Here is a 25,536-nt window from a genome sequence, read left to right as displayed (position 1 = left end):
GGGCACCACCCGACAGCTCTAGAGGAGGCACCTACACTCCTGCGTGCCCGAGTTCCACTGGGCGCAGGGAGGCAGCGCCCCGGCTGGCAGGGTGCCTCCCCACACCCGCACCACCCTCCAGGCAGCATTTCCAGGGTAAAAGGCTCAACTCCAACCCCCTCTTCCCAGGCGCCATGCACACGGGAGGCCCTGGACAGGGCAAGCTCCGCGGCCTTTCCTGAGGCACAGCCCTCACAGTGACCTCCAAGGACAGCAGATGGCAGCACCAGGCACCCAGCTGCCCCTGCCTGGGAGGTCCCTGCATCTGTCCCCTGCTGGGGGGCAGGGCTCGTACCTTGGCACTGCTGCCTGGCCTGCTGGGACCCTCGGTCGCTGCAGGGTCTCCTAGGGCCAGGGGCTGGCCACCCAGCAGCACCTGCGGGAGAAGGGACAGGTCAGGCCTCGGCAGGAGCTGTCCATGGTGGAGACCTGGGACACGGGCTGGGGCCCTGCTGTGCTCAGGCAAGGAGCATGCTCCCTGAGGCGGGGCCCAACCAGACTCTCATCCCACTCAGCATTTCTGGGTGGCTTCTCTGCCCCACTTGGAGGACATGGGGACTAAGTGACCAAGGGTGGGGGCAGGAGGACTCCCCAACACAGTAGACTACAGAAGAGGTGGGCATCCCACCAAGGGGCACCTTCCAGGAGCAGCAGTGGTGAGCACAGCCTGTGCAGATGGGTGGGGATTTGGCAGCTGAGGAGCTTGGAGCTTGGGTGAAGGCAGAGAAGCACATGGAGTCCTGGGCCCAAATCAGGGGCGATCCTGGGCAGGCTGAGGGCATCTCTGCCGTGGCGCCAGGATTGCAAAGACCACTCACGAGGGGCTCACCACTCCTTCCCACTGGACCCGGCCCCTTTTCTTTCTGAAATTACCAGCCATGCCAGTGTGCTCAGTGTGCCAAGGGTCTGGCTGCCCACACCTGAACCAGGGAGAAGGCAGTGCTCCATTTTCCTGAGGCAACCAGGTCTCAGAGGCCACTGGGGGGCCCTGGAGCAGTGTCACCTATGAGGAGACAGACTTGGGGAGCTCAAGTGGCATGCCCCACATCAAATGCTTTGAACAACCAGGGAGAATTGTACCTGGCTGGGCCCATCCACATCCTTCTGGCCAAGTGCTCCCTATCCCTACTCAGAGGAGGGGGCCCCCGCACGTGCCTCAGAACAGGCAGCAGGAGCTGCCCCCTTGGCCGACTGGGCCCATCTCTCCTGGCACGCACAGCAGAGCAGGGAAAGAATGGGTGGAGATGACCCTGCCAATTAGCCAGAACCAGACAGGACCTCGGCACATTTACTGAATGCCCTGCACCAGAGGAAGCCACAGGGCTCTTGTTCTTGCAGGTTGGTGGGTGAGACATCTGCATCCCACGATGACTACACCACCGACCACCAAGGCTCCCCAGAGGCTCGGCCAGAGCTCAGAAGGAAGCATCCCTGCTGAGCTGAGCAGAGGCTTCTTGGAGAAGGTGCTGGTTCAGAAAGAAAAACAAGCTAGAGCAGATGTGGCAGGCCCTGAGAACACACAGCAGCCCAGGCCACACCAGAGGTGGGACACACCAGCTGTGTGGGGAGTAGCCGGGTGCAGCTGGGCCAGGGACACAGGTGCCAATGGCCAAGGAGGTGGAAGGGTGATGGGCCCTGGGAGAACACAGCTCACCTCTGTGCCGGGCCTGACGACCTGCTCCAGTGCCATGAGCCAAGTCCTGAGGCTTGTGTATGCCATATAAGCTTTTGATGTCACTTGACCACGAAGGCTGCAGCAGCTCTGAGTATGACAGGAAGACCACGTGCACTGTGGTTTGTGAGGGCCCTTGCTGCGGCACCTAGCCAGGCCCAAGCCCTGGGGCCCCTTCCTCATCTCTGGCTACAGAAAGCACAGGGCTTGTCCCTGCTGGCAGCTGCCTGGGGGACCCTCCGTAACGTCAGATGTTAGCTGGTGGGACAGTTTCTGCCCCGTTGGAGAAGTACTTAGCAGACTGTTTCCTAAGACTCCAGCTCAGCAAGGTCTAGGTTCTCATGAAGCAAAGCAAGCCTGCACAGCAACTGGTTTAAATTTTTTCCTTTAATTTGGATGTACAATGTTTGCAGCAGTTAAAAAAATCAAATATACATCTCTCATCAGTCCTTCCCTTTGCTCTCGGACGCAGTCAGGTCCGGGTGGGGCTCCGGGACTGGCCCATCACAGCCCTGCTGGCTCCAGGGGAGCTCATACTCAGCTGACAGTCCCTCTGGCCACAGTGCAAAGCAGGGAGACCTGGACAGGAGGCCCCTTGGGCCAGCGCCCACCCTCCGTAGGCAGGTCCCTGTTGGCCACGATCCTCCAAGGCTGGCAGTCACCACCCAGATTGCAGCAGGAGACTCTGCTCCTGGAAGTAACTGAGGGAAAGGTGTTCCTCTGACTACACCAGAGCGTGGCGGCACTCAGGGAGAGTGGCCCCCGGGCCTTCCAGGTTGCCTTCCGCTGTCATACGGCGCTCTGGGGGCTCCCTCCTTCCCAGGACCAGGACCGGCGAGCGAGCGTCCTCTTCTCGTCTGAGCCATCGTGAGCTCTCCAAGGCGTCTTCCTTCCTCTCACTCCCACACATGGCCCCCTGGAGGACAGCTCCAGTCTACCCTGGCCAGCAACTGTGGTCCCGGGTGCTCCCCACAGAGCGGGGAAGGGAGGGAGGGAGGGACGAAGCCCGGTGAGGATGTCTGCTAGGAAGAATACTCACAGGTAGCAAGATGAGGCTGACTCCACCCCCGAGACACAGAGAACTAACCTCACTCTGCCCCACAATGCGGGGAGGTCCACCTGCCAGGCGGCCACACACCGAGTTATTGCTGTTTACAATCCATCCAGAGCTCCGCACGGGGCTCATCTCAGCTCCAAGAAGAGCTGTTCACTGGCTCCGAGGGCTCTGAAACGACCCCTCCATGAAGCGGGGGCGAGGGGTGTCCTTCAGGGCACTGGGCCTTCACAGATGCTACATTCTGGGCGTCTGGAGGGGTTTCAGCTTCACACTTTTCTTCCTGAAAGGACACACGTGCTGGCAGAAATGAGGGTAAACGGTACCAAAGGGCTCTTGGCAGCTGGAAACGTCACCTACATAGACTTAGCCAGGCCCGCAGCGGAAGGGAGGCACATTTTGGGAAAGAAACACGCTTCAGTGCATTGCCAAACAATTCTACCCTGGTTTCATTAAAATCTCTCCTGATATTACCAGCAGGAAAACAAAAGCAATCTCCCCACAGCCCACCACCAAAACAATAACATTTTCAACAAAATGTGGATGATATGATTGGTGCTTGCCATAGACTCTTAGGAACGTGATAGTCTCCCTCGCTTCTGCATAGAGTTGATACGGAGACCATTTCCTCCAGTGGGATCCTAGTGAGCAATGAATGAGCCCTACTCTGACTGAGTCCCACGCCTGGATGTCCGTCACGCGGCTAACTTTACCTGGCAGGTCTCAGGAAAGTCAGTTTCCAGGAAGAACCGACACGGGCACTCTTAGAGGCCATGCATTTCTGTCTTGAGATGTGTGTGTATAAAATTATAGATATGTCTATATGCACGTGCACTTTACTTAGACATGGGTATAGTCAATTTACTAGTGAGCCCATATTCATCTCCGGAGCACACAGGCAGGTCTTTGGGGGTGGGGACACCTACTGCCAGAGCGGGGTGTTCTGAGCCCCTTGCTAAGGACCGTTCTAGATCACAACGTAAACAAGAGGAGGACAATTCGACTCCATGTTGAGCCCAGCAATATGCACTCTCAGGGGAATGGCTCCAAATTTTACATTCACAGTGTTATTTCTTACAAATGTAAACATCTAGCCAGGAACAACATCTGGCTGGTGACGCTTCTATCTCAGAGCTGTTGACAGCACCCGCAGCAGAGGCATGTGGGGAGCAGCAACAGTTCTGAGAACTTTCCCCTCATTCCCAAACCTTCTAGCAGCCTTTCCAGAAAAAGCTAGGATGAAACAGGAGCCCCCAGCCAAGAAGGAAGAATGGTGACTTTCTTGTTATAATTCAGGGGCTTCCCTTCAGGGCCTCCTCAAACATCGGAGCCCTTTCTACCGCTCCTGCTGCCCTGCCATGAGGACGAGGTGGTCCTAGCCGGGGGAGGCCTCTGCTGGGAGCTGGTGGGAAAAGTCCCATACAGGGCTCGCTGTTGGCCCCCCTCATGTATGTGGGTAGCACACAAGCCCGCATTTCAGCTGCTGTCCAGCTGCCACAGAGGACAGGGACAGGTGGAAGCTTGGGGGTCTCAAGGCAGCACCTGCAGAGACTCTGGAAAACAATTCCAACATTTCCTCCACTTACCATATTCAATACCCAAAACTTTGATGGGCATGACCAAACCAAGCCACGAGACAGTCGTCCACCTTGCCTGGCTCGCCTCTGGGGCTGAGGAAGCAGAGCCCCCGCCCCGCCTCACAGCCAGACGGCAGGCAGAGCTGCCACATCCAGCTCCCACATCGCCGGCAGCCCGGCTGTCCAGGCTGCACTTGCACTTTAATGGCTGGGCTCCTCTGGGCCTGTAGACAGGAGGCTGGTCCAGGGACCTGGCCTGGGGACAGGAGTGGTAGCTCTGACTACGTCGTGGAGTGGTCTCCAGTGAGCACAGATCTGCCCTCTCCTGACTAAAAGGGGACCCAGCACAAGATGTCAGCTGAAACGGGGCAGAAGGGCTGCCGGGCTCTGTCGCTAACAGTGCCAAGACACCAAGCTTTGCTCTTGACCAAGAGGGGCTCAGACAAAACATAGCTGAGTGACATTCTTGGAGCATGCGTCCATGGAGTGGCAGACCCCACCCCAGGGCTAGCAAGGAACAAGAGTGGGAGGCCCATGTCTCCAGACACAGCAGAGGCTGCTCACAGCCAGGGAGGGCTGGCCTTGTCAGCTGAGTGACAAGGAGGCTGCTGTCCCTCACTGGTAGGTGGAGAATTCAGTCATCTGTGCCCAAGGAGGAAGGGCTCTAAGCACATATGCCCCTAGGACAGCGGAGCCTGTCCTCAGTCCTGCTGTGGCCACCTGCACAAGAATGCCTCTCTCCATCCCAGTCACCTCGTGAATGCATAAACAGGAACGTGTGCAACGGAAATGTTGGCAGGTGCTTAGGAGGGCTATGCCGGTGGCTACAGGAGAGGGGGCGTGGCCAAGGGGCCCTGCCCACCTCCACGGACGTTGTCGCATGCATCACAGGCTTGCAATTCACATACTTTACACGGGCATAGAAAGAGTTACGTTAAAATTAATCTCTTTACTGATATAATTGAATTTTAAATCCTGAGAAGAAAGAAGGGAGAATGGCGCTGGGTGTCTAGCGCCCCCAGCCGCTGGCCCAGCACACGCACGGCATCCGTGCGTCCAGACGCCGGGCATAACACGCACACCCCGGCGGGGACACGCAGGCCAGTGTTCCCAGAGCCTGCTTGCGGCTCCTTCTACTGCAGGACAGCAGGGGGCCAACAGCCAGTCCGCAGGAGGCGGGACTGCAGCCCAGACGCAAGAGCAGCTGCAACCTGGCACCAACCAACAGGTGAGTGTCAGGAGAAAGGACACCATCTGGCCACCCACGTGGCGTGCGGCACAGCCACTCCTGCACTCTGGAAGGCCTCAGGCTCAGCGCCCCCAGGACTGCAGACACCTCTGCCTGGCCACTATGCCACCAAGAGCACTTCTGCCACGTGGCAGAGACACGCGCGTTGCCTGGCCGCCCGCGGCATGTGCGGAAGCCCACAGGGACCGAGCCAGCCCGGTGGAGGCAGGGTGCAGGGTGCAGACTTCCAGAAGCTCCGGCCCCAGCTGCCGCCTCACAGTCTCTCCCACCATGGCGCTCAGCAGGTGGAGACCTTATGGACGTTTCGCAAACAAGTCAGCAGCCGGTGGTATGGGTTTCCCGGAGCTGCAACCATCTCAAACACAGACTGGAAGGCCCTGCGGTCAAGCTCCTCCTCTATCTGGTGTCTGTAAAAGTCTGTGGCGACCAGGCAGAAGAGGTTCCCGTCCACCTGCTCCAGCTTGCCCATTCTGCTGATGACGTGTGGGAGGCTGGGGCAGGAGTTAAGGGAAAATGCCAGCAAGTAAGGGAATGCTGCCTCCCTGTCCTCACCTGGGGGTCCTCTCCTGAAACAGCCTATAGAGGGGCCCGGGAGCTGCAGGGCCAGCAGAGCCCCAGAAGGGCCACCTGGACGGCTCCAGCCGCAGCATCGCCTCCGACTCCATTCATGCAAGCCTTGGCTGGCTGAGCACCCCGCTGGAAGGCCAGCTAGACGGCCAGCAGGGCAGAGGTGAGCTGGGCAGAGCTGGCCAAGGAGGCAGGAGCCCTGAGGGCGGGCATGGCTCGGCAACACTCACCTGGCCTGGCTCCTGTGTGGTGCTGGTGGCCGGTGCGCCTGTTGGCCCCGCCAGCCCTGCTCCAGTGCAGGGAGGGCAGAGCCGTGCCAGGCACGCTGGGCGAGAATGTGCTGTCAGCACCAGGAGAACCGTGCAGCTTGGAGGCTCTTGTGATCTGTCTTGGGGTAGGGCTGTGGAAGGGGAAACTCCTGGCAGCCAGCATCTGGGGGTGGGAATTGGATCTTGACTGAAGCCTTTCCCCGAGAGGGCGATTGAGGCACAATGACCAAAGCTAATGAGAAGCAGCGTCAGGAGAAGCCCAGCCACACAGAGCCCGTGAGTGGGCGGGACGTCTGCAGAGACCGCCGCCCTCCCTCGCTGCCCTCGCCCCGGCCCTCCACCGAAGGGCCCCTCGGCTGCGACCCCCCGCCATACACCAGCCCCTCTGAGAGGTCCTGGTCAGCAAAGGTCTGGATGGTCTCCTTTCTGTACCCGTCAGCATTTTACTCCCTTGGGGCTGAGGGCCTGTCACCTTGGCATATGCGGGGTTTTTGCAAAGGTTAGGTTTCAAAACTTTGTCATGAAACACAAGCCTCAGTGCTGACGAGGGAAATGGGGCCAGCACCAGGGACCCAGAGAGGATACATCGCCGCAACCCACGGGCTGGTGGACGCGCTGACGAAGAAGCAGGAGAGGCTCCACATGGCCATGGCGACCGGGGTCCTCTGCGTGAAGTTGGAGAGGGACAGCATGACCCAGTCCCGGACCATGGACGACTGCCCGGTGCTGTGCAGAGTCTGAAACACCTGCGAGGAGTGAGCGGGTGTCTGAGTGTCAGGACGGGCGGTTGGGGGAGAGCAGAGGGAGTGTGGGTGGGAAGCACTTGCTGTGCCTGGGCGGTGGGGCTGGGGTTGGGGCCAGAGGCATTGCTGCTTTAAAGGGGATGAGCCGGGTCCTGACGGCCAATCTGCTGGGAAGTCGGGCGACTCCACCTCCGGGCTTCCCCATTCCATCCCACACCACACGCAGACCACCTCACCTTGTACACCACGGTGGCCATGAACTGGGGGTATGGCTGCTGGTTAGACAGAAACTCTCCGATGACTTTGTTCATGATGTCCTGGGGTGGGAAGAAGTCATCTAGAAACTGGGGCAGGATCCTCGCCACCACTCTGGCTTCACAGGGAAAGCCCTTCCTGATCCTGTGGGAGGGACACAGGTCAGAGCCTGGCGCCAGCTCCCACAGCTGCCCAACCTGCCTGCAGAGGGCCCTGGCTCTAATACTGGGCAAAATGCTGATGTGAAATCAGGACTGAGAGGTACCCTTGGCCGTGGGGGACTTTCCAAGTGGCGTCAGAGGCTAAGCAACCAGAGTATGAATTTTGAGACTAAACACTCAAAACCCCAACTCTTCCTCTGTCCAGCTCGTGTGGGGCAGCGGGGAAGACATCACAAAAGAGATTTTAAAAATCGTCACTGAAGAACCCGTCCTCACAATGCTTGTGTTGCTTTCCATATCCGAATGTTCCAGAGATTTCCACGTGCTCCAACACCTTGTAGCACTGCTGTCAACCAGGACTTTTTCCTTGTTATCAAACCTGGACCCCATCTTTGCTCTCACTGCTTCTCCCCTTACCAGATCCTAAAACCTGCCCCTTTAGCAGTATCCTGTCCAGTGCTGAAAAGCAACCATCATGTTCCCGTCCCATCAGTGCACACGTGCCAGCGTGTGTAAGTGAGACGCATGGACAGTGGCCCAGAAACTGCACTGCGCTTCTTCACGGGGGCTCTGGCTGCAGCCACTCTGAGGATACGGCTCCACAGACAGCGATCTGTGGTCAGCTCCGAGGTGCCTCCCTGCAGCGTCTGGAGAGCAGCTGAGCGGACGGCATGCACCGCACTCTCTGGAGCACTCACCACCTAGCACTGGACCCACTAGACTGCAAGCCCCGTGAAGGTCAGCACTGGTCATGGCACCTCCCTGTGCCCGTCTGCTGGCCACGGTGGTGCTCAGTGGGCATGTGGGGACTGAAGAATGATGCAGAGGTGCATTTTTAAATCGACATGGAGGACAGGAGCGGTGGCTCACGCCTGTAATCCCAGCACTTTGGGAGGCTGAGGTGGCTGGATCACTTGAGGTCAAGAGTTCAAGACCAGCCTGGCCAACATGGTGAAACCCCATCTCTGCTAAAAATATAAAAATTAGCTGGGCATTGTGGTGGGCAGCTGTAATCTCAGCTACTTGGGAGGCTGAGGCAGAAGAATCACTTGAACTTGGGAGGTGGAGGTTACAGTGGGCCAAAATCACACCACTGCACTCCCTGGGTGACAAGAGCGAAACTCCGTCTCAAAAAAAAAAAAAAAAAAATCAACATGGAAACACGGCTGACCAGAATACCTCATCTGGTCAAAGAATGGAGAGGGGTCCACTTGAGTATGTTCTTGCGGAAAAAGCCAAATGGCTCCCCACTGGTCACCCCGATTGGAAATCACAGGCAAGGCAGTGCAGCAAGGCCCCAGATCCGCCAGGTGGCCAGGACTGTGGCCTGAGAGCAAATCGGGGGGCCTTGTCCTTGAGAAAAAGCCCTACAAAGCTCCTAACCCATTTCCAGAGCAGGCGAGCAAAGCCAATTCTAAACACAAATGCACACACAGCAGGGGGGCAGGGAGGCAAAGCCATCGACCACTCGGCTCTCAGAGACATGTGTTCGTTTCACCTTCATTCTCCTGCCGCTGCTCCTCACACTGCTTACAGGCGCCACGGACCCCCTCCCGTGGCCCCATGGGCTCCCCTCTCACGACAGGCAGCCAGGCTGAGCCAGCTCATCTCTGCACAGGCTTCTGTCCCGCCCTCCCAGAGGCTGGTCATTCCTGCCCCCTGCCACACTGCCCAACTGCCAGGCACTGTCCCCGAGCCCTCAGGAGAGATGGGCAGGCGCTGGGACAACCTGGGAATTGGTCAACACTACACCTGAGTGCTGGGGTCCAAGGACCACCAGCTCGCCAGTGGAACCCTGAGCCAAGGCAGAGCACGGTCAGGCTGTGGTCGGGAATCGCTGGCAGGACCCCAGCAACAGCAGACACACACAAAAGCACAGCTTCGGGCCAAGTTCCTAGCGAAGCGAACAGCTGAGGATGGGGCTTCGTTTCTTACCTATCAAAAAGAACAGATACCCTTTCCATAGCAACAATCACTGACTCGCTGTCTGGGGCTGCAGGATTAGGGTCTGAGGTTCTACCAGGACTGATCTTCTCCTTTCCTGTAACACAAGTGTTCGGTATGAAGCTGACATCATCCATACAACACAACAGGCTCTGTAGACAGTGCTTTGTACACAGAAGTCCAACGAGTCCCTGGAGAAGATCTGAAAGCCCATGATGTGAGTCCCTCGAAAGCCCAGAACCCAGCCCAGTCCAGCCACATGGAATGAGTGACCAGAGGGGAGGCCAACCCTGAGCAGGTGCTCCTGCCTGGGCTCCAGAGCCTGTCTTGCAAGGTGATGGGGCTGGCTTAGGGCAACAGCAAAGGTGCCAAATCAGAGGGCGCCTGGCCTAGGTCCCTTGAGTGAGCATGCTCCTTCCCGACTCCCTTGAACAGGACTTGGGCCAGCCTTGCGGGCACCATGTCCATGCTAACCTGTGTACATGCAGGTGAGCATCAGGCCCAGGGCCGCCATAGCCCGGTGAGGGCTATGCACGTTCACTCTGTCCACACTCAGCTTGACCAGGGATTCTGCATCCAGGCGGGAGAGCTGCTCGGAGAGCAGGAGGCGCTCCAGGCCTCGGAGGGCACAGTGGTAAATGATGGAGGGGGTGGACTCCTCACTTCCGGACAGCATCACCCCACACATCTGCACAGGGCGAAAGGCTTCCGTGTCAAAGAATCACTGCACGGTCTCAGGTGCTCATGCCTCCTCCCCCCAAGTCACAACTGGCCCACTGCCACAATCCTGCAAGGAAAACAGAAGGGAAGCCCACTCCCCGTGTGCAGAGGAAGACAGCTAGGGCCCACTCACCTGTATTATTGACGCTGAAAATTCTGGCCCTACGTCCAGAGGATAGTTCTCAATCAGGTAAAACGCAGTGGCACACATGACCAGTACATGCTGCTGGCTGTGAGTGTTCACGCAGCTGAAAGCGGGAGACAGGCTCAGCCACTCCCAGCCATCGTCGAGAGGGCCCCACAACACGCCTGGCCCCACACAGGACTGCAGAGCTGTGGGCCAGGCTGGCTTCTGGGAGCGCCCACCCTTCATGGCTCCCCGGGCCCCTGCAACCTGGCCTGACCCTTCAGCCTCTGCCGGACCAACCACTCTCTGCGTGGCTGAGCCCGTCTACCACCCCCAATGCCTTGCCCTCTCAGCCTGGCCCACCATCCCCTGTGGCCACCATACACTTCCTCTCGCTGTCCCTCAAAGAGGCCTTGGATTCGCACACCCCCGGCCAGTCCCCTCTACTTCCTGAGTGCCCATGCTTTTCCCTCGTGGCACATGCCACCATGATGTGCTGCCTGTGTGATCCCCATCAGTGCCTGCTTTTCCCACAGCACAGCAGGAACCCGGCAGCCAGGGAATGAATGAGTGGCCACTGTGAACAGAGGAACCAACATGACGCCCCCTCCTCCCACAGAAACATGCCCAGTGATGCTTACATCCGTCACCACCTGGTCCACCTCCACCTCGAAGGCACATGACACAGTCCTTCTGCCCATGGTGCTGAGGCCAGCCCCATGTGCCATCTCCATCTGGATGCCACAAGCTCTCTGCATCCCAAACACAACTCCTGGGCCATCTCAACACTCCTTCCCTGAGTCCTCCTTGCCCATGGCACCAAGAGCCACAGAACAGCCCCAGATGTCAGCACAGCCAGGGCTTCTGCCTGCATCTGGGGCCCGTTCTGGGCTGCCCCCCAAAATCATGTTGCTAACCAACATTGTTGCCTGATTTGCAGACCTGTGTCCCATGTGACCTGGCCCCGTGCCAGACTCCAGGGATGCAGAGATGGGTGCCAGCTGTCTGCCCGTCCTGCCAGCACAGCACCCACTGCCCAGCAAGGTGACAGGTGAGAAGGGCCCCCCAACGGGCTTCTGCCACTCTGGCCTGGATGAGCACTGTCCCTGCTCCAGCATGTCTCAAGCCCTGCTGACGGCCACTGGCACATGCCCTGGCTCACACCTCCCTCCTGTCTCAACTGTGCCCACCAAGACCTTCCCGTCTCACTCCAGGTCTTCCACTCAACTCTGACCCAGCCCCCATCTCCTGCCCACTTGTCAAAGGGGATCACTGGCTGTTCCTCCCAGCCCCCTTCCCATCTTCCCCCATGTGGGTGGCTGCTGAAATTCCACCTTCCCTCTAAAGACAGCTCCTTGTGCAGGGGCCTATGACTCAGAGAGGCTGGTCCCATCTCCACTACAAGCCTCTGCGACTTCTGGAGCGAGAAGGTGGGACCGGGTGTCACAGAGCCCTCCGGACTTGTGGGACATTGCTGGGAAGAGCTTGTCTTGCTCTCTAAGGGGTTGTGCCACCAGCCGCGCTCTGTCAAGGACACATCTGTGTATGACAGAACCTGCCATACAGCAGCTTTAAGATAAGGTGGGGGTGGGGCCAGGCGCAGTGGTTCATGCGTATAATCCTAGCACTTTGGGAGGCCGAGGTGGGCAGATCACAAGGTCAGGAGATGGAGACCATCCTGGCCAACATGGTGAAACCCCGTCTCTACTAAAATACAAAAAATTGCCAGGCGTGGTAGCACATGCCTGTAGTCTCAGCTACTTGGGAGGCTGAGGCAGGAGAATCGCTTGAACCTGGGAGGCGGAGGTTGCAGTGAGCCAAGACTGCACCACTGCACTCCAGCCTGGCAACAGAGCAAGACTCCATCTCAAAAACAAAAGATAAGGTGAGGTCGGAATCACAGTGGAAATAAGAGGGAGGTGAGGTGCTGGGCCAGGGCGGGGAAGGAGCAGAGAGGAGGCTGGGCCTGGGCAATGAGAATAGGCTTCTGGGAGCAGGGAACAAGTGCCACCGCTGGCCTCGCAAGCAGACTCAGGAACAGACACGTGGGGGAGTGTGCTAAGTGCCGCGTGACACAGCAGCAGAGGCGGGAGCTCCAGCCAGCTGGGAGTGCCCGAGGAAGCCTCCAGGACGCACCTGTGCCCTTGCGACTCACTGACCTCAGCTATGGTGCCCGCCTGGGTTCCCACTGACGCCTGTCTGCCATCTGGCCAGGGTCCTGGGCATTTGGAGAGGTGTAACACTGCTGCCTTCACAGCTCACTCCGAGACTCCCGCCCTACCCCCAGCCAGGCTCCCACTCACTGGGCGAGTCCTTTGAGGCTGGACAGGAGATAGTCGCTGATGACCGGGATGAGCTGCTTAGCAGTGTCGTCTAGTAGGTCGCACTCCAGCACGTAGAGGATGCCGTGCAGGGCTCCGACCCTGCTGGGCAGGTGGCTGCTCCTGAGCGTGCTCTCCAGCAGGCGGCTGACGGGCTCCGCCACGGCCTTGTCCTAGGCACACACAGACAACAGCTGCCGCACGCCACCAGAGCTCACGTCCCAGTGGCTCCTCCCCACAGCCAGCGGGTGGGAGTGAGGGGTGCTGCCCTCATGCTAAGGAGTGCAGAAGCAGGCCCGAGACTGTATCCTGAGGGAGGCTCTGTGCAAGGCTGGCCCCTGGCTGGTGTCGGGATGGTGCCCACCACCCTCACTGAGGAGGGGCTCCCTGTGCTCAGCTGCTTGTGTGAGCAACAGGGTTTGTGCTGAGAACCTGCCTTCCCTTCCCTCTATGAGTCCAGAGTCTGGGCACAAGCCAGGCAGAGGGTGCCCATGTGCCCAGCCCCCAGTAAAAACCCTGGCACCGAGTCTCTAGTGGGCTTCCCTGGTGATGACACCGCATACGTGTTGTCACAGCTCACTGCGGGGGGAGTTAAGTGCATCCTGAGCAACCCCACTGGGAGAAGATTCTGGAAGCTCGAGCCTGGTTTCCTCCAGATATCAACCCATGGCCTCTGCCCTTGTTGATTTTGTTCTGTGTACTTTTACTGTAATAAATCTTAGCAAAACCTGGGAGTAGTCTCAGGGATCCCTGATATCAGTTTACGCTAACTGACCAAAATGGACTCAATTTCACTTAGTATTCCAAACCTAATGGGGTTAAGTATAGACCTAAACACTTGGCCCACATTCTTCACTTTCAATCTGCTCTTTAACAGTGAGGAGATCCCTGCAGAAGTCAGCAAGGAATGATGCCCTCCTTCAGCCCAAGACTAAGGGGACACAGAATTCCCATGGAGTGCTGGATGGTCAGGCAGCCTCTTGTTTTTACAGAACAAGATGAGGTTCTTGGCAGTGGCAGGAGCCTCTCTGTGGGGGAAATGACTGGGAGACACAGAAGCCACTCCCACCCATCCCAGGAATGAAGACTGAGGGAGGAGGCTGTTCTCTGTCAATCACTTCCTTGTGCCCCCACCTCACCCTGTGCTATCCCCCTCATATGCACAATGCCATGCGGCACCTCCCTGCGGACTGTCTCCCGCGGCCCCAGGTCCCACCTCTGAAAGTCCCACATCAAGACCTGGTCTCAGGTGGCACAGATTTCACAACGGTGGGCAAATATCTCAAAACGACATGTTCTGGATACGTCTGTACCAACACATGACACACTGAAAACCTTCACCGAGGATGATCACCTTCAAGGCACACATGCGTGCACACAGAGCTGGGAATCAGTGTCCATGCCTATCCTGCCTTAGGATCTGCTTTTCAAAATTATTAGTTCTCATCTGATTACTGACGACACAACACTTGCCTAGGGGGATCTGGGCCTGAGCTCAAAACTGCAGTTGTAATTCAAGTTAGCCCAGCAGCTGAAACTCCCCACAAAGGAGAAGGCCCCTTCCAAGAGCCACTTTGACATCGTGTGGGCAGCACCCAGAGGGCATGCAAAACGAAGAGAGACGTCCACACAGGGAACCCACGCACTCATTGTTCCCACTCCCTGGACGGCTGCCGACTCACCAGCACGGCACCAGCAGGGCCACCCACGAGGGAAGACAACTGGTGTTCGGGCTCGGGGAGAACAGAGTCTAGGCGAGAGCAGTCAAGACTTGCAGGGAGGGAGTCAGGCTCCAGGTCACGGACAAGGGCTCACCCAGCCTCTGCTGCACCTTGTGTGACCTGGACAAGCCAGCTAACCTCTGACCTTGGCCACCTTGGGCTGCCTTTGTCAGGTGGGGGTGCAGGAGCAAGAGCTCTGCGAATGCTAGCAGCTGCAGTGATGGCAAACATCATCACCATCACGACAGCACTGTCGCTACTGACAGACAGGAGCACACACACAGCACGGGGCAGGCAGGCCCGGCTGGGCACCACCATGCCATTCTCACCAAGGGCTCCAAATGCCTGGCACATGGCAGCCACTCAGGTGCTTGTTGAAGAAACGAGTTTCTATTGTTATTATAATAACATGGATTACTAGGTAATGCCACATGACAAAGAACCAGAGGTGCCAGCTCTGACATCTGACATCCTTGAATATGCATCGCCAAATGTTGGGGCCCATGGGTAACGACTTCATGTGTACAGCTGAAGGATGCTTGGCAAATACCACGTGGTGATGTGCCCACAGAATACAGCTGCCATGCTGCCTGGATCCTGATACACCAGAAGCAGAGTAAGGAGGAGCTCCAGAGGTTAACACTCAACCCTTGTGATGGTCTGAACGTGGTATCCCTCCAAAACTCCTCCAATGACACCTCATCTGCAGCGCCACAGTACTAGAAGGTGGGGCCTGGGGAGGTGATTAGGTCATGGGGGTAGAGCCCTTGTGAATGGGATCGGTGCCCTTCTAAAAGGCCCGAGGGAGCTTGTTCACTCCTTCCACTGTGTGAAGACACAGCAAGAAGACACCATCTGTGAAGCACAGAGCAGCCCTCACCAAACACCTAATCTGCTGGCACCGACCATGAACTTCCAGACCCCAGAAATGTGAGAATTCCCACTGTTTATAAATTACCCAGTCGAAGGTCTGTTTTAGCCAAAACAGACTAAGACAACCACCATGCGAAGAAGAGACTACAGCACCCAGATTTGGGACTGGAAATACAGGGTCACTGTGACAAAACAGCCCCCTCAAAAAAAGCTGTCCAGCCAGGAAGCTCGGAGGGCCTGGAACGTAACTGAGAAGGGGTGTGGGGCAGTCAGGCTGCAGAGCAGAGCATGGGGAAGCCAGGGGCATTTCCACCATCTATGCTGCCTCGGCGCCCCCGTACATCATGGTTCTGTGGGGATGGGGTACTGCAACGCTGTCAGGAGCCAAGGGATACGGGACCCCAAACTACAGCTTGGCCGCCAGGACACACATCACAGCTACCTGTGGATGGCACTGACCATCACTGAACCCCCTCCAGCTAAGCGCTGCAGCTCACGTGGGCCGTGGAGTCTGGTTTGGGAGAGGCCTTTAGGAGGCGGCCGCTCCCTGCACCTCTGGCCAACACCAGGTCCCGAGGCAGATGGGCCCGCGTGGCTTCAGCATAGAAACCTCTGTGTCACCCGTCACTTACCATCCCAAGGACGGCAGCTGCCTTGCAGGTGGCGGGCACCAGGTACTGAGTGAGGATCTCATCTTCTGAAGGGTGCACCCTCCGCAGTTCTGTCAGCGTCACATACATCAGCTCAAACTGGCTGCGCTCAGTGAACAAGTCTGAGACCACCAGAAGCTGGAGACGTGGAACACCAGGAGAGCAAGGGGAGAATCGTGCTGTGAGAATCCAGGCAATGTATCCAGAACGCAGCTACTGGCAAGGTGTGTTCTCACGCCCAAGAAACACTGTGCGGGACACGTGTGTGTGTGTGTGGGGGGGTATATGCGGGTGGTGCATCTGTGAGTGTACATGGTGATGTGTAGGTATGCTGTGTGTGTGGTGTGTAATTGTGCTGTATGTATGGTGTGCATGTGTGGCGTCTGTATGTGGCATGTGTGGTGAGTGTGTGCATGTGTGGGGTGTGTGTGCGTGGCACGTGTGTGGCATGTGTGTGTGCAAGTGGCGTGTGGGGGGCATGTGTGTGGTGTGGTGTGCAGTGTGTGGTTGGTGTGTGTGACGTGTGTGTGGTGTGTGTACATGGCATGTGTGTGCATGTGTGTGGTGTATGTGGTGCGTGTGGTATGTGTGTGGTACATGTGGCACATGTGGCGTGTGGTGCATGTTGTGTGGGGTGTGTGTGGCGTGTGTGATGTGTATGGCATGTGTGGGCTGTGGCATGTGTGCATGTGTGTTTGCATGTGGCATGTGGTGTGTGTGGTGTGTGTGGTGTGGTGCATGTGTGTGTGCGTGCGGCATGTGTATGTGTGGTGCATGTGGTGTGACATTGTGTATGTGGGGCGTGGTGTGTGTGTGCATGTGGCATGTGTGGTATATGTGATGTGTGTGGTGTGGCATGTGTGCGCATGTGTGTACGTGCATGTGGTGCGTGTGTGTGCATGCATATGGTGTGTGCGTGTGGTGCATGTGGTGTGGCGTGTGGGGTATATGTGTGTTGTGTGTGCATGTTGTGTGTGTGGTATGTGGTATAGGTGATGTGTGTGGTGTGCATGCATGTAGTGTGTGGGGCATGGGGTGTGTGTGTGGCATGTGTGGTGCATGTATGTGGTGTGGGGTATGTGGTGTGTGTGGTGCATGTGTGTGCATGTGGCGTGTGTGTGTGCATGCATGTGGTGTGTGTGTGGTGCATGGGGTATATGTATGTTGTGTGTGGTATGTGGTATATGTGATGTGTGTGGTGTGCATGCATGTAGTGTGTGGGGCGTGGGGTGTGTGTGTGGCGTGTGTGGTGCATGTGGTGCGGCGTGTGTGTGCGTGCATGTGGTGTGTAGGGTGTGGGGTGTGTGCATGTGGCATGTGTGGTGTATGTGGTGCATGTGTGTGTGCATGTGGTGTGTGTGGTGCATGTGGCCCGTGCTGGTGGGGGGAATTGGAAGTCTCACTTACGGATCGAACCACCTCGCTGATCAGGATGGCCGGGGTCCTCCTGGCTGAGCTGGATGGCAGGATCCAGCGGCTGTACAACTCGAGCAAAAACTGTGAACAGGAGTGGATGTCAACTCCAGCCCGGTGCTTCCTGCAGAATATGTGAGATGGGTATTTTCCAGGTGCGTAAGAGGAGAGGCTCATTTCAAGAAGCACCTCAAATAAATCAAATGACTGATTAAAAATTGTCAAATTTCTGAAAACCTGGAGTTGACTGGAGATGTGGGCGGTGATGAAGGTGCGGGGGTGTCGGCCTCCTCCTCCTCCTCCTCGCCCCATTCCTCCTCCCTCAGGGGCGTGATGCTGTTCCCCAGCCACACGGAGTGTATGGAAACCTGCCACAGAAATGGGGCACCAGCTCAGTGTTGCAGCCACAGTGTCAGGCTCCTGGTGGGCAGGTGCGCCCTGGGACTCAGCACAGGCCTGCTGTCAGAACAACCTGTCCCTTAGCAAGGGTCGTTCAGACACCCCAGGTGACCAGCAAAGGAGCTCAGAGAGGGTGGGGCAGGGGCTAGACTGCTGCTGGGAAGCTCCAGCACATGCTGAAGGCCTGAATCAGGTGCTGGCCAACCCCACCGCTGAGGAGGGTGACAGAAAGAGGCTCTAAGGGACACTTGCACTCCTAAGTGCCAGCTGAATGGAGTCCCCAAAACATGGAACCAACACGTGGGATTTCTTTTCCAATCTCCCTCACTGGTAGTCATTGTGGTAAACCCCAGGCCAGAGCTCCCTCGCACCTCTGTGACCCAAGCTCCAGATCACACAGCCACCACGCGGTCAGCACACCTCGGCTTTCCTCCTTTCTGCCTGGTTCTCTGGAAGCCTCGAGCACTTGGCGCAGTGCTGTGGGCTGTGTGCCCACAAAAAGGTACTCTCCATCACCACTGGCACTAGCCCCAATCACGCTCTTGGCACCAAGGGCCATTTCCCCGGGGACCCAACACCCTGCAGGGAGTGGGGAAGGCAGGCTGGGAATCTGTTCGAACAACTCTCCGGTGAAGGAACGGCCCCTGCGCTCCCCACGCCCAGACCACCCCCACCACCCCCCTCTGTCCCAAAAACAAGTAGTGGCTCAGTGCAGTGGCATCTGGGGGCTGAATGTCCCAGACAGGGCAGGGGTGGGACTGTACTTGAGCCCCAGTGTGATCCCATGACAGTCGGTTTGCAGATGCCGGACACGACGCAAACATTGAAGGATGCGGGCAAATGCAGCAGGCCAAGGGAATAGGGAATAGCTCATAGCTCGGGCACAGGCCAGTGTCCCTGGGCCCAGAACTAGGCCACAGGCACCCAGTGAGCCCCAGGCCTCTCACTCTCAGCCTGCCCTTCAGAAACACTTCCATGAAAAATACAGTGCATCCTAACCATCACTTTCACTTATCTTGGGGTGGAAACATCTGTCAAAGGTGAAAGGACAGAACTATGTCTAGAAAAACACAGGCTGCTGCAGCAGCTCTCTGCTTCCTGTTACTGAAACCAGCAGGCACAGAACAGGACAGTACAGGCAGAGAGCAGGGAACAGAAACCAGGGGCATGACTTCGTGGGGTTTCTGCTGTGAAGGCTGCAGGCCAGGAACTCAGAAGAGGAAATCCTCAGAGCTTGTACGTGTTTCTAAACGCTGTTCTGACTCATTTCTACTGAAACAAAAGATAAAAAGAGAACCGTCCTGCACAACTAGTTTCACTAAACCGGGAACCCTGTGAGTGAAAGACACAGCACAGGGTGGAGGGAAAGGTGCAGGTCAGCCAGCACAGCCGGGCCCACCCCTGAGCACACACCTGTAGGGCTCCACGCCACGTGCCATCATATACAAATGGCCCTATGTTTCTATCTACATTTTTTTTAAAGTGACAGGGTATTGGTCTTTTGAGCAGGCTGGAGTGCAGTGGTGCAATCATGCCTCACTGCAGCCTCAACCTCCTGGGCTCAGGAGAGCCTCTTGCCTCAGCCTCCTAAAATGTTATAGATTACAGGTGTGGGCCGCCATGCCCGGACCCTAGAATCCCCCTACTTATCTGAAGAGGGAAGAGAAGCTCAGGTCAACGTGCTCTGCCAGGAAGTGGCTGAGCTGCCTGCCTGCACGCTGGGCAGTGCTGAGGAACCTTCCCAGAGCCGGCCACAGAGACACTCAGGCCCAAGCCCGTGGCCCCCACACCAGGGCCCTTCGTGGTGCCTACTTCCTCCTGAGCATCTCAGCTGACTCCACTCTGTCCTCACTGCCCTCTCTTGGCCTCTCGTGGTCCTTGCCTGAGTCCAGCTCACACCCTCTCGCTGTTTCTTACACACATCTCTCTCACTACATGTGAGGCATCTTAACTACTTCCTGGACTGAAGAACATAAATAAAAACAAAAGTAATACTTCCTCTCCTGCGGGACCTAGGAATAAAAAGGACAAAAACAATGAACATTAAATAATGTTTTTTAAGTGAGACTTTCTTTCATTTAAAAAGTGCATTGAGCTTTTCTCCTGGGTTGTGTTAAGCGCTAAAGTCTGAGGACAGAAATGGCCAAGGGCGGGCTGCGAGACTGACCTGGCCGAGTTTGTAGCTCATGTTCCCCAGCTCCCGCTCAGGGTTGATCTGCAGCAGCAGCTTCTCGTGGCTGATGAGGGCACCTGTGAACACCAGCACCATGAGTCCTGATCTGCAAAGGGGCACGGGGCCGCAGGCCCACCTGTGCCAGCCCAGCATCTGCCCAGACAGGTACCCAGTCCTGAGCCACCTGCCCTCGCTGCTGGCAGGAGGGCCCAAGTTGTGCAGAGCCCTTTGGGTCTTAGGGGTTTGTCACTTATAACCCATTAAGCTGGCAGGGCCAGTGGGCAAGCTGCACTCTTGTCATTTTTTCTCAATGACAAGTAAGACTGCAGCATGCACCTGTCACCCCTCAGCTCCCACCTCTGTGAGTGGGAACTGGTTGTGGGCTGAGCTGAAAAAGCTTAGGAGTCAGCAGTTGCAGGCGAGCTGACAGTCCAAGCAGGAAAGCTCTTTGTGGGACCCAGATGAGCATTTTGGTAAACAGAGCCTTGAAGAACCCCACCTTGGTGCCCAGGCTGACTAGGCACAGCCAGCAGGAGCGGGAGCAGGATAATGCCCCCACTCTACCTCACACACCCCCCAGGCCCCAGGCCAAATGACCTCCTCATGTCTTTCTGCTGGGCATCCCCCACCAATTCCCAAGTACCAGCCTCCAGCTGAATGTCCCCAGTTAACTTTCTGCCAGACCCTAGAATCAACTCGCCCCATCTCAAGGGGCCTCCATGCCCCCTTCCCTGGAAGCACCTGCTCCCCCCGAGCTCCAGGAGCTGCCTGTGTGTGCCCCTCTTTTCTACCTTCTATGACAGGTCATTGCTCCTGGGTCCTCCTGCCCTACGAGCTCCTTGAAGGCTGCATCCATGGCCTTCCAAGTGCTTGGTTTCCTTCAACGCCCTACATTTTTACCATGTTTACATTTGGGGGTCACGGACACTGCATAAACACATTGCACTTCCACATACAACTTTCTGCAATTAAAGCCTTCAAGGGAATCACAAAACTCTGTGTTAAAATACTTGTTCAGTGAAAAACACATATCCCCCAATCCCCACAAAACTCCCTTCTTTTGAACCAGGTGACAAACTCCAGTGCCTGTGATGGGGCAAGCACACAACCTGAAAGCCTGGTGGGAGTGCCAGCACCAACAGACAGAGCCCAGGGAGGGGAGCGGTGCAGGGAGCAGGGCGCTCGCGCGCAGCTGTGCCCACCCTGCAGGCATCGCCACACGTGGTTCCTTAGGAAAAGCCGGAGATTCGGCTTCTGTAAATGAACTCGGTTGAGTTCTTAACATAAGCAACTAATTCAACTTTTAAAACCTGCGGGTCTTACAGCCCATGAAAATTCTGTCGCTTCTCACATCTTGACTGCCAGGAGATAACGCTTCAAATTCATTTCCAGATTTTATTTCCTGCCTGGGCCTGAATAAGACCCCTGCTTATGAACGGGACAGTATATTTAGCTCAAGCCACACTCAGGTCTTCCTGCATAACTGGTGTGATGAGCATGCTGGCCTTTTCTCATTCCCGCCCAAGTACAACTGCCCCCCCTTCCCCTCAGGTACCTGTAGTAGCTGGAGACAGAGAAGGGACAGGATCCCACGCCTGGTATAAATGATGGGTGGCAATGTTCTCTCTCTTTGAAACCATTGCTTGAATCTCTTGCTCTACAATCCCTCTGATAATGCTCAGCTTCCTCCCAAACCTAAATTTCAGAACAAAGGTAAAGAATGTTTTGTTTCCTTCAAACTCTTACAAGTGAAAAACACCAGAATTTTTCCTCTACTTTGCCTAAAGCAACCTGGCATAATACCAAGTGAAACTCACTTCCTACGTGAGCACCCGTCCATGAGCCCTTACGTGGGTGCTCTACTGTTTGCTCGCTCATTCTTGCTCTGCTAACATCTACCCCTAAGTGCTTAATAACCCCCATGTCAGTTCCTATCACATTTTCAGCCCCTCGCTGGCCAAGAGGCTACCTTTGGGTCTGCACTTCCTGTACAGACCATATGCACGCGCACAGTGTTTTCAAGTCTAGCAACAAAGAAAAACGGCCTGGGTGAAGCTGCTGGACACGTCAGGGGCATCCCACTGTCCCCAGCACCTGCTATGTCCCAGAGACATGTGGGAACTCAAGCAAACCTGGTGTCGAGAGCTTTCAGAGGCTTGTTCCGGGGCTGCTGCTCCAAGCAGCTCACAGCTGGGTTGCCAGCCACAGGCACGGTCATTGCACTGAGCACCAGTGAGGTAATGGCCTGCACAGCCAGGACGTTAATCTGGGTCCTCTCTGTGTCTTCCTGGAAGGACAGTCCACACATCAACAACAAGAGCAGCAAGACACCCACAAGCAGCTCTGCCTGCACGTGCCTGCAGAACCCAGAGTCCACCTGGCCTCGAAGGGAGGAAGAGGAGCCCTAAGTGCTACCAAGGGGCTTCTGCCAGGCTGAGTTCACGGGGCACGAGGCAGGGCCTCTACATATGGGCCCAGAGACCATCTGATGGCCAAATGTCCATTCTTCAAATCAAGGACTCCTTTGGGCACAAAACGCCAAACATGAATTCCTTTTTAATAAATCATCCTTGAATTCCTTCATACATTTGAGGGGCTCTGCATATGACAATCTGCTAGCTTCTATGGATGAATTTAAAGATAATCCTGATGATTTGTGACATATGTCTACCCTCCAAACTATCTTTCTGTGAGTTCATACCACACCCTCTAACAGAATCAAGGACCTGCATCTGACCACTTCCCATCCCGCTGGCTTCGCTTCACCAGAGCAGTTATTACTAATGTTGTGTTAACGCAATGTACGTGAACACTTCAAGAGGCCTAACAAAATCTCTGCAAGAAGTTAGAAAAATGAAACCAGGTACTACTCATGGCCTTTATAACGTGCCTTTTCATTTTAATTCAAATAGAACTAAAAGATGTTTTCCAGAATGGGCACAATCTTATTGATCCTTAACATGGAATGCACTGTAATAAAATGCATTTTAGCCACTGGTAATTGCAGCCCCCAAACCTCAGCAGGCTTTGTCCCTGCTCTGGAATACCAGTCAAATCATCATCTGGCCACTCTTTCAAAAATAAGGTAAGAGAACGACACCAGCTTCCTGCCTTATTTTGTTCACCACCAAAGGCCTGCAAGCAGCCATAACTGCCCATGTGCCAACCAGCACAGGGTGTGGCCTTACTTCTGGTGGGCTCTCCTCCTGCTCCATCACGAGGGGCTGGGTCACCAGGACACCAAGGAGAGTGGCCCAAGTTTCTTCAAACTGAGTACGACTGGTCCAGCCTAGAAATATAAATGTTACATGAGACAGTGTCAAGCCTTCTCAAGCTTATAACGGAGAGCTGACAGCTACGCCAACACAGCCCAGCTCCTGGAGCAAGCTCCGCACCTAATCCCTTAAACCCCACACAGGTCTATGATGTGGGGAACACTACTCCCTTCATTTCATCATCGAGGAAACCGAAGCACAGACATCGGCTGCACCGTCTGAGGCACGTGAGAGGCAGGTGGCACAGGCCCAGTTTGGCCCTGGCAGCATGGTCAACTCCCAGTGGCGCAGACACAGGGACAGGGCAGGGACACCCATGCAGGCGACCTCGTGCAGGGCCAGGGCCACTTCTGTCCCACTCATCAGATGGGCTAAAATCTTGCCTGAAGTCCACCCCTGAGACTGTGCTGCTGGCTGCACACAGTGGATAAAACTGAAGGCCACCGAGCTGTCTGCTTGGAGTGAGTGAATTCTGGAGTATGTGAATTCTGCCTCAATAAAGCTGCTAAAAATTTAAAAGTCAAAGCAATGGTTCCTCTGACCTGTCTAGAACAACAGATCAAAAAGCGTGTATCGAGGTAGGAACAGGGATTCAATGAAAGCACATCCACTAGGCCCCCCTCGAGCATTCCTACGGATGAGCTACATTCAAGTGTCTCTAACCAACAGCTGGGCTTCATGTCCCTGTCATGACCTCTGAGGCAGCCACGCCACTTGTGGTAAGGCCACAGTAATGGCATGGGGTGCTTGGGACAGAAGAACTAGAGCAATGGACATCGGGGTCCCTGGGATGAAAACAAGAGACGGAGGAGAACGGCACACAGGACTGATTCAGACATAGATACAGACACAGACCGATACAACAATTCACATTACAGGGAAAAAACGAACCAAGAAAAGGAGCACGAGCAAAGGCAAGGACTGCAGCACAGTCTCGGGTCCCACACGCCTGAAGGGCAGTTCAAGAGTAAGACACCCAAGTAAGCAAAGGAGCTCCTGTGAGGCGAGGGGGAGAGACCAGGAGGCCACTGACACGGATCTTCACGGAGAGGAAAAGGAGGAGCTCTGTGAGGCAGCTGGCTTAAGTTCCCGCTCAGGGCTCCCTTTGGACATTGAATGGTCTAGTTAACCAAAGGAGAAACTAGAGGCATGGTGTCTGCTGCCACAACCTTCTGGGATCAAAACAAGCCTCAAATCTGCAGAAGCCCGAGGGATGGGACAGAGGACTGGACAGTGGAGTCAGGGTGCCCCTGCCAGACTTTCTAGCACAAGACAGGAACTTTCCAGGAAACACCACAGCAGGGCACAGTCACTGAGAACTGACCAATTACAATCCCACCACAAGATCACACCTCTTGCCATAAAATAGGGGCAAAAGTGGTGACTTACCATTTAGGCACTTCTTTAGAAATAAGGAGTAATACTTACTTAGAAATGTAGTTTCTAAATCTGCAACAATTCTATGAAATAGATACAACCCCCATCTTACAAATTTGACAAAACTGAGGGTTTCTAGAGGTTAAAAGGACTTGCCCTGCGCTGCTCAGCTAGGAGGGCTGGAAGCAGACCAGGACCAATGGAGCCCAAGCCCGCTTTCTCCGCATGCTGCCTCTAGGCTCTGGGGAAGGTGAGTGCCAAGAGACCCGACTCCATCTGCTCCCGTCTGCTTGTTCCCATATGAGAAAAGGCACCAGTAAGACAACAGGATCAGACCAGTGAACACGAGAAAACATTCTCATACAGGCGCTGCCACTGTTTAGCCTGAGTGCAAAATCTGAAGGCAGAATTTGGCCTCACATTGTCCATTACACATGAATCTTTCCTCACTTCAAACAAGCCCGGAATACAAAAGGCTGGGATTAAAGTCACACAAACACAGGAACTTGGGTCTCTTTTCTCAGTATAAAAGGAGTTTTGCCGACACTGCAAAATGTATTCCCATAGATTTGTATCATTATCACGCCCTAAATCTTTTCTGGAGTCAAAGGAGAAGATCCCGGTTCTGGGGCTCTGGATTTCCTCCTGGTAAGACAATGGTGACCTGAAGGAGAGGTCCCGAGGGTACCTAGCGTGTTGATGCGGTAGATGAACTCCTTAAAGACTTCCTTTTCCTGGAGGAACTCCACAGGGATCTCAGGGAATGCTGTGCCAAACTCCCCTCCCGGTTTGGGCGACCATCCAAGCTTCCACACCTGAGAAGATGAAAAGGAGGTGACAACACCCAGATCGAGTCAGGACAGCCACACTGAGAGCAAGTGAGAAGGCCCACTTCTCTCCCCTGGGCTCCTTCCTCACTACCCCAATACTTTCCAAGAGCTGGCACCTTCTCCCCCA

General features: G+C 55.8%; 1 protein-coding gene across 4 annotated transcripts in view; it reads right to left on the bottom strand.

The window, feature by feature from the left end:
• Positions 1-2,080: 2,080 nt before the first annotated feature.
• HTT (huntingtin) overlaps positions 2,081-25,536 on the bottom strand; it is a 158,875-nt gene continuing 135,419 nt past the window's right edge. For all 4 annotated transcript variants that reach the window (XM_012466834.2, XM_064365445.1, XM_064365444.1 and 1 more), the window contains 15 exons: positions 25,268-25,394; positions 23,116-23,216; positions 22,060-22,214; positions 21,483-21,622; positions 19,922-20,004; positions 17,593-17,723; positions 17,350-17,479; positions 15,925-16,080; positions 12,681-12,871; positions 10,384-10,498; positions 10,005-10,218; positions 9,522-9,627; positions 7,407-7,569; positions 7,013-7,173; positions 2,081-6,082 (listed from right to left, as the gene is read on the bottom strand). In XM_012466834.2, the coding sequence (XP_012322257.2) occupies positions 5,869-6,082; positions 7,013-7,173; positions 7,407-7,569; positions 9,522-9,627; positions 10,005-10,218; positions 10,384-10,498; positions 12,681-12,871; positions 15,925-16,080; positions 17,350-17,479; positions 17,593-17,723; positions 19,922-20,004; positions 21,483-21,622; positions 22,060-22,214; positions 23,116-23,216; positions 25,268-25,394 (2,187 nt within the window). In that variant the 3' untranslated portion in view covers positions 2,081-5,868. The remainder of the gene's footprint in view (positions 6,083-7,012; positions 7,174-7,406; positions 7,570-9,521; positions 9,628-10,004; positions 10,219-10,383; positions 10,499-12,680; positions 12,872-15,924; positions 16,081-17,349; positions 17,480-17,592; positions 17,724-19,921; positions 20,005-21,482; positions 21,623-22,059; positions 22,215-23,115; positions 23,217-25,267; positions 25,395-25,536) is intronic.

This window comes from Aotus nancymaae, unplaced genomic scaffold (genome assembly GCF_030222135.1).
Source record: "Aotus nancymaae isolate 86718 unplaced genomic scaffold, 86718_ANA_hifiasm-v0.15.2.pri h1tg000006l, whole genome shotgun sequence".
Classification (NCBI taxonomy): Eukaryota; Metazoa; Chordata; class Mammalia; order Primates; family Aotidae; genus Aotus; species Aotus nancymaae.
This window is presented reverse-complemented; position numbering and strand designations above follow the sequence as displayed.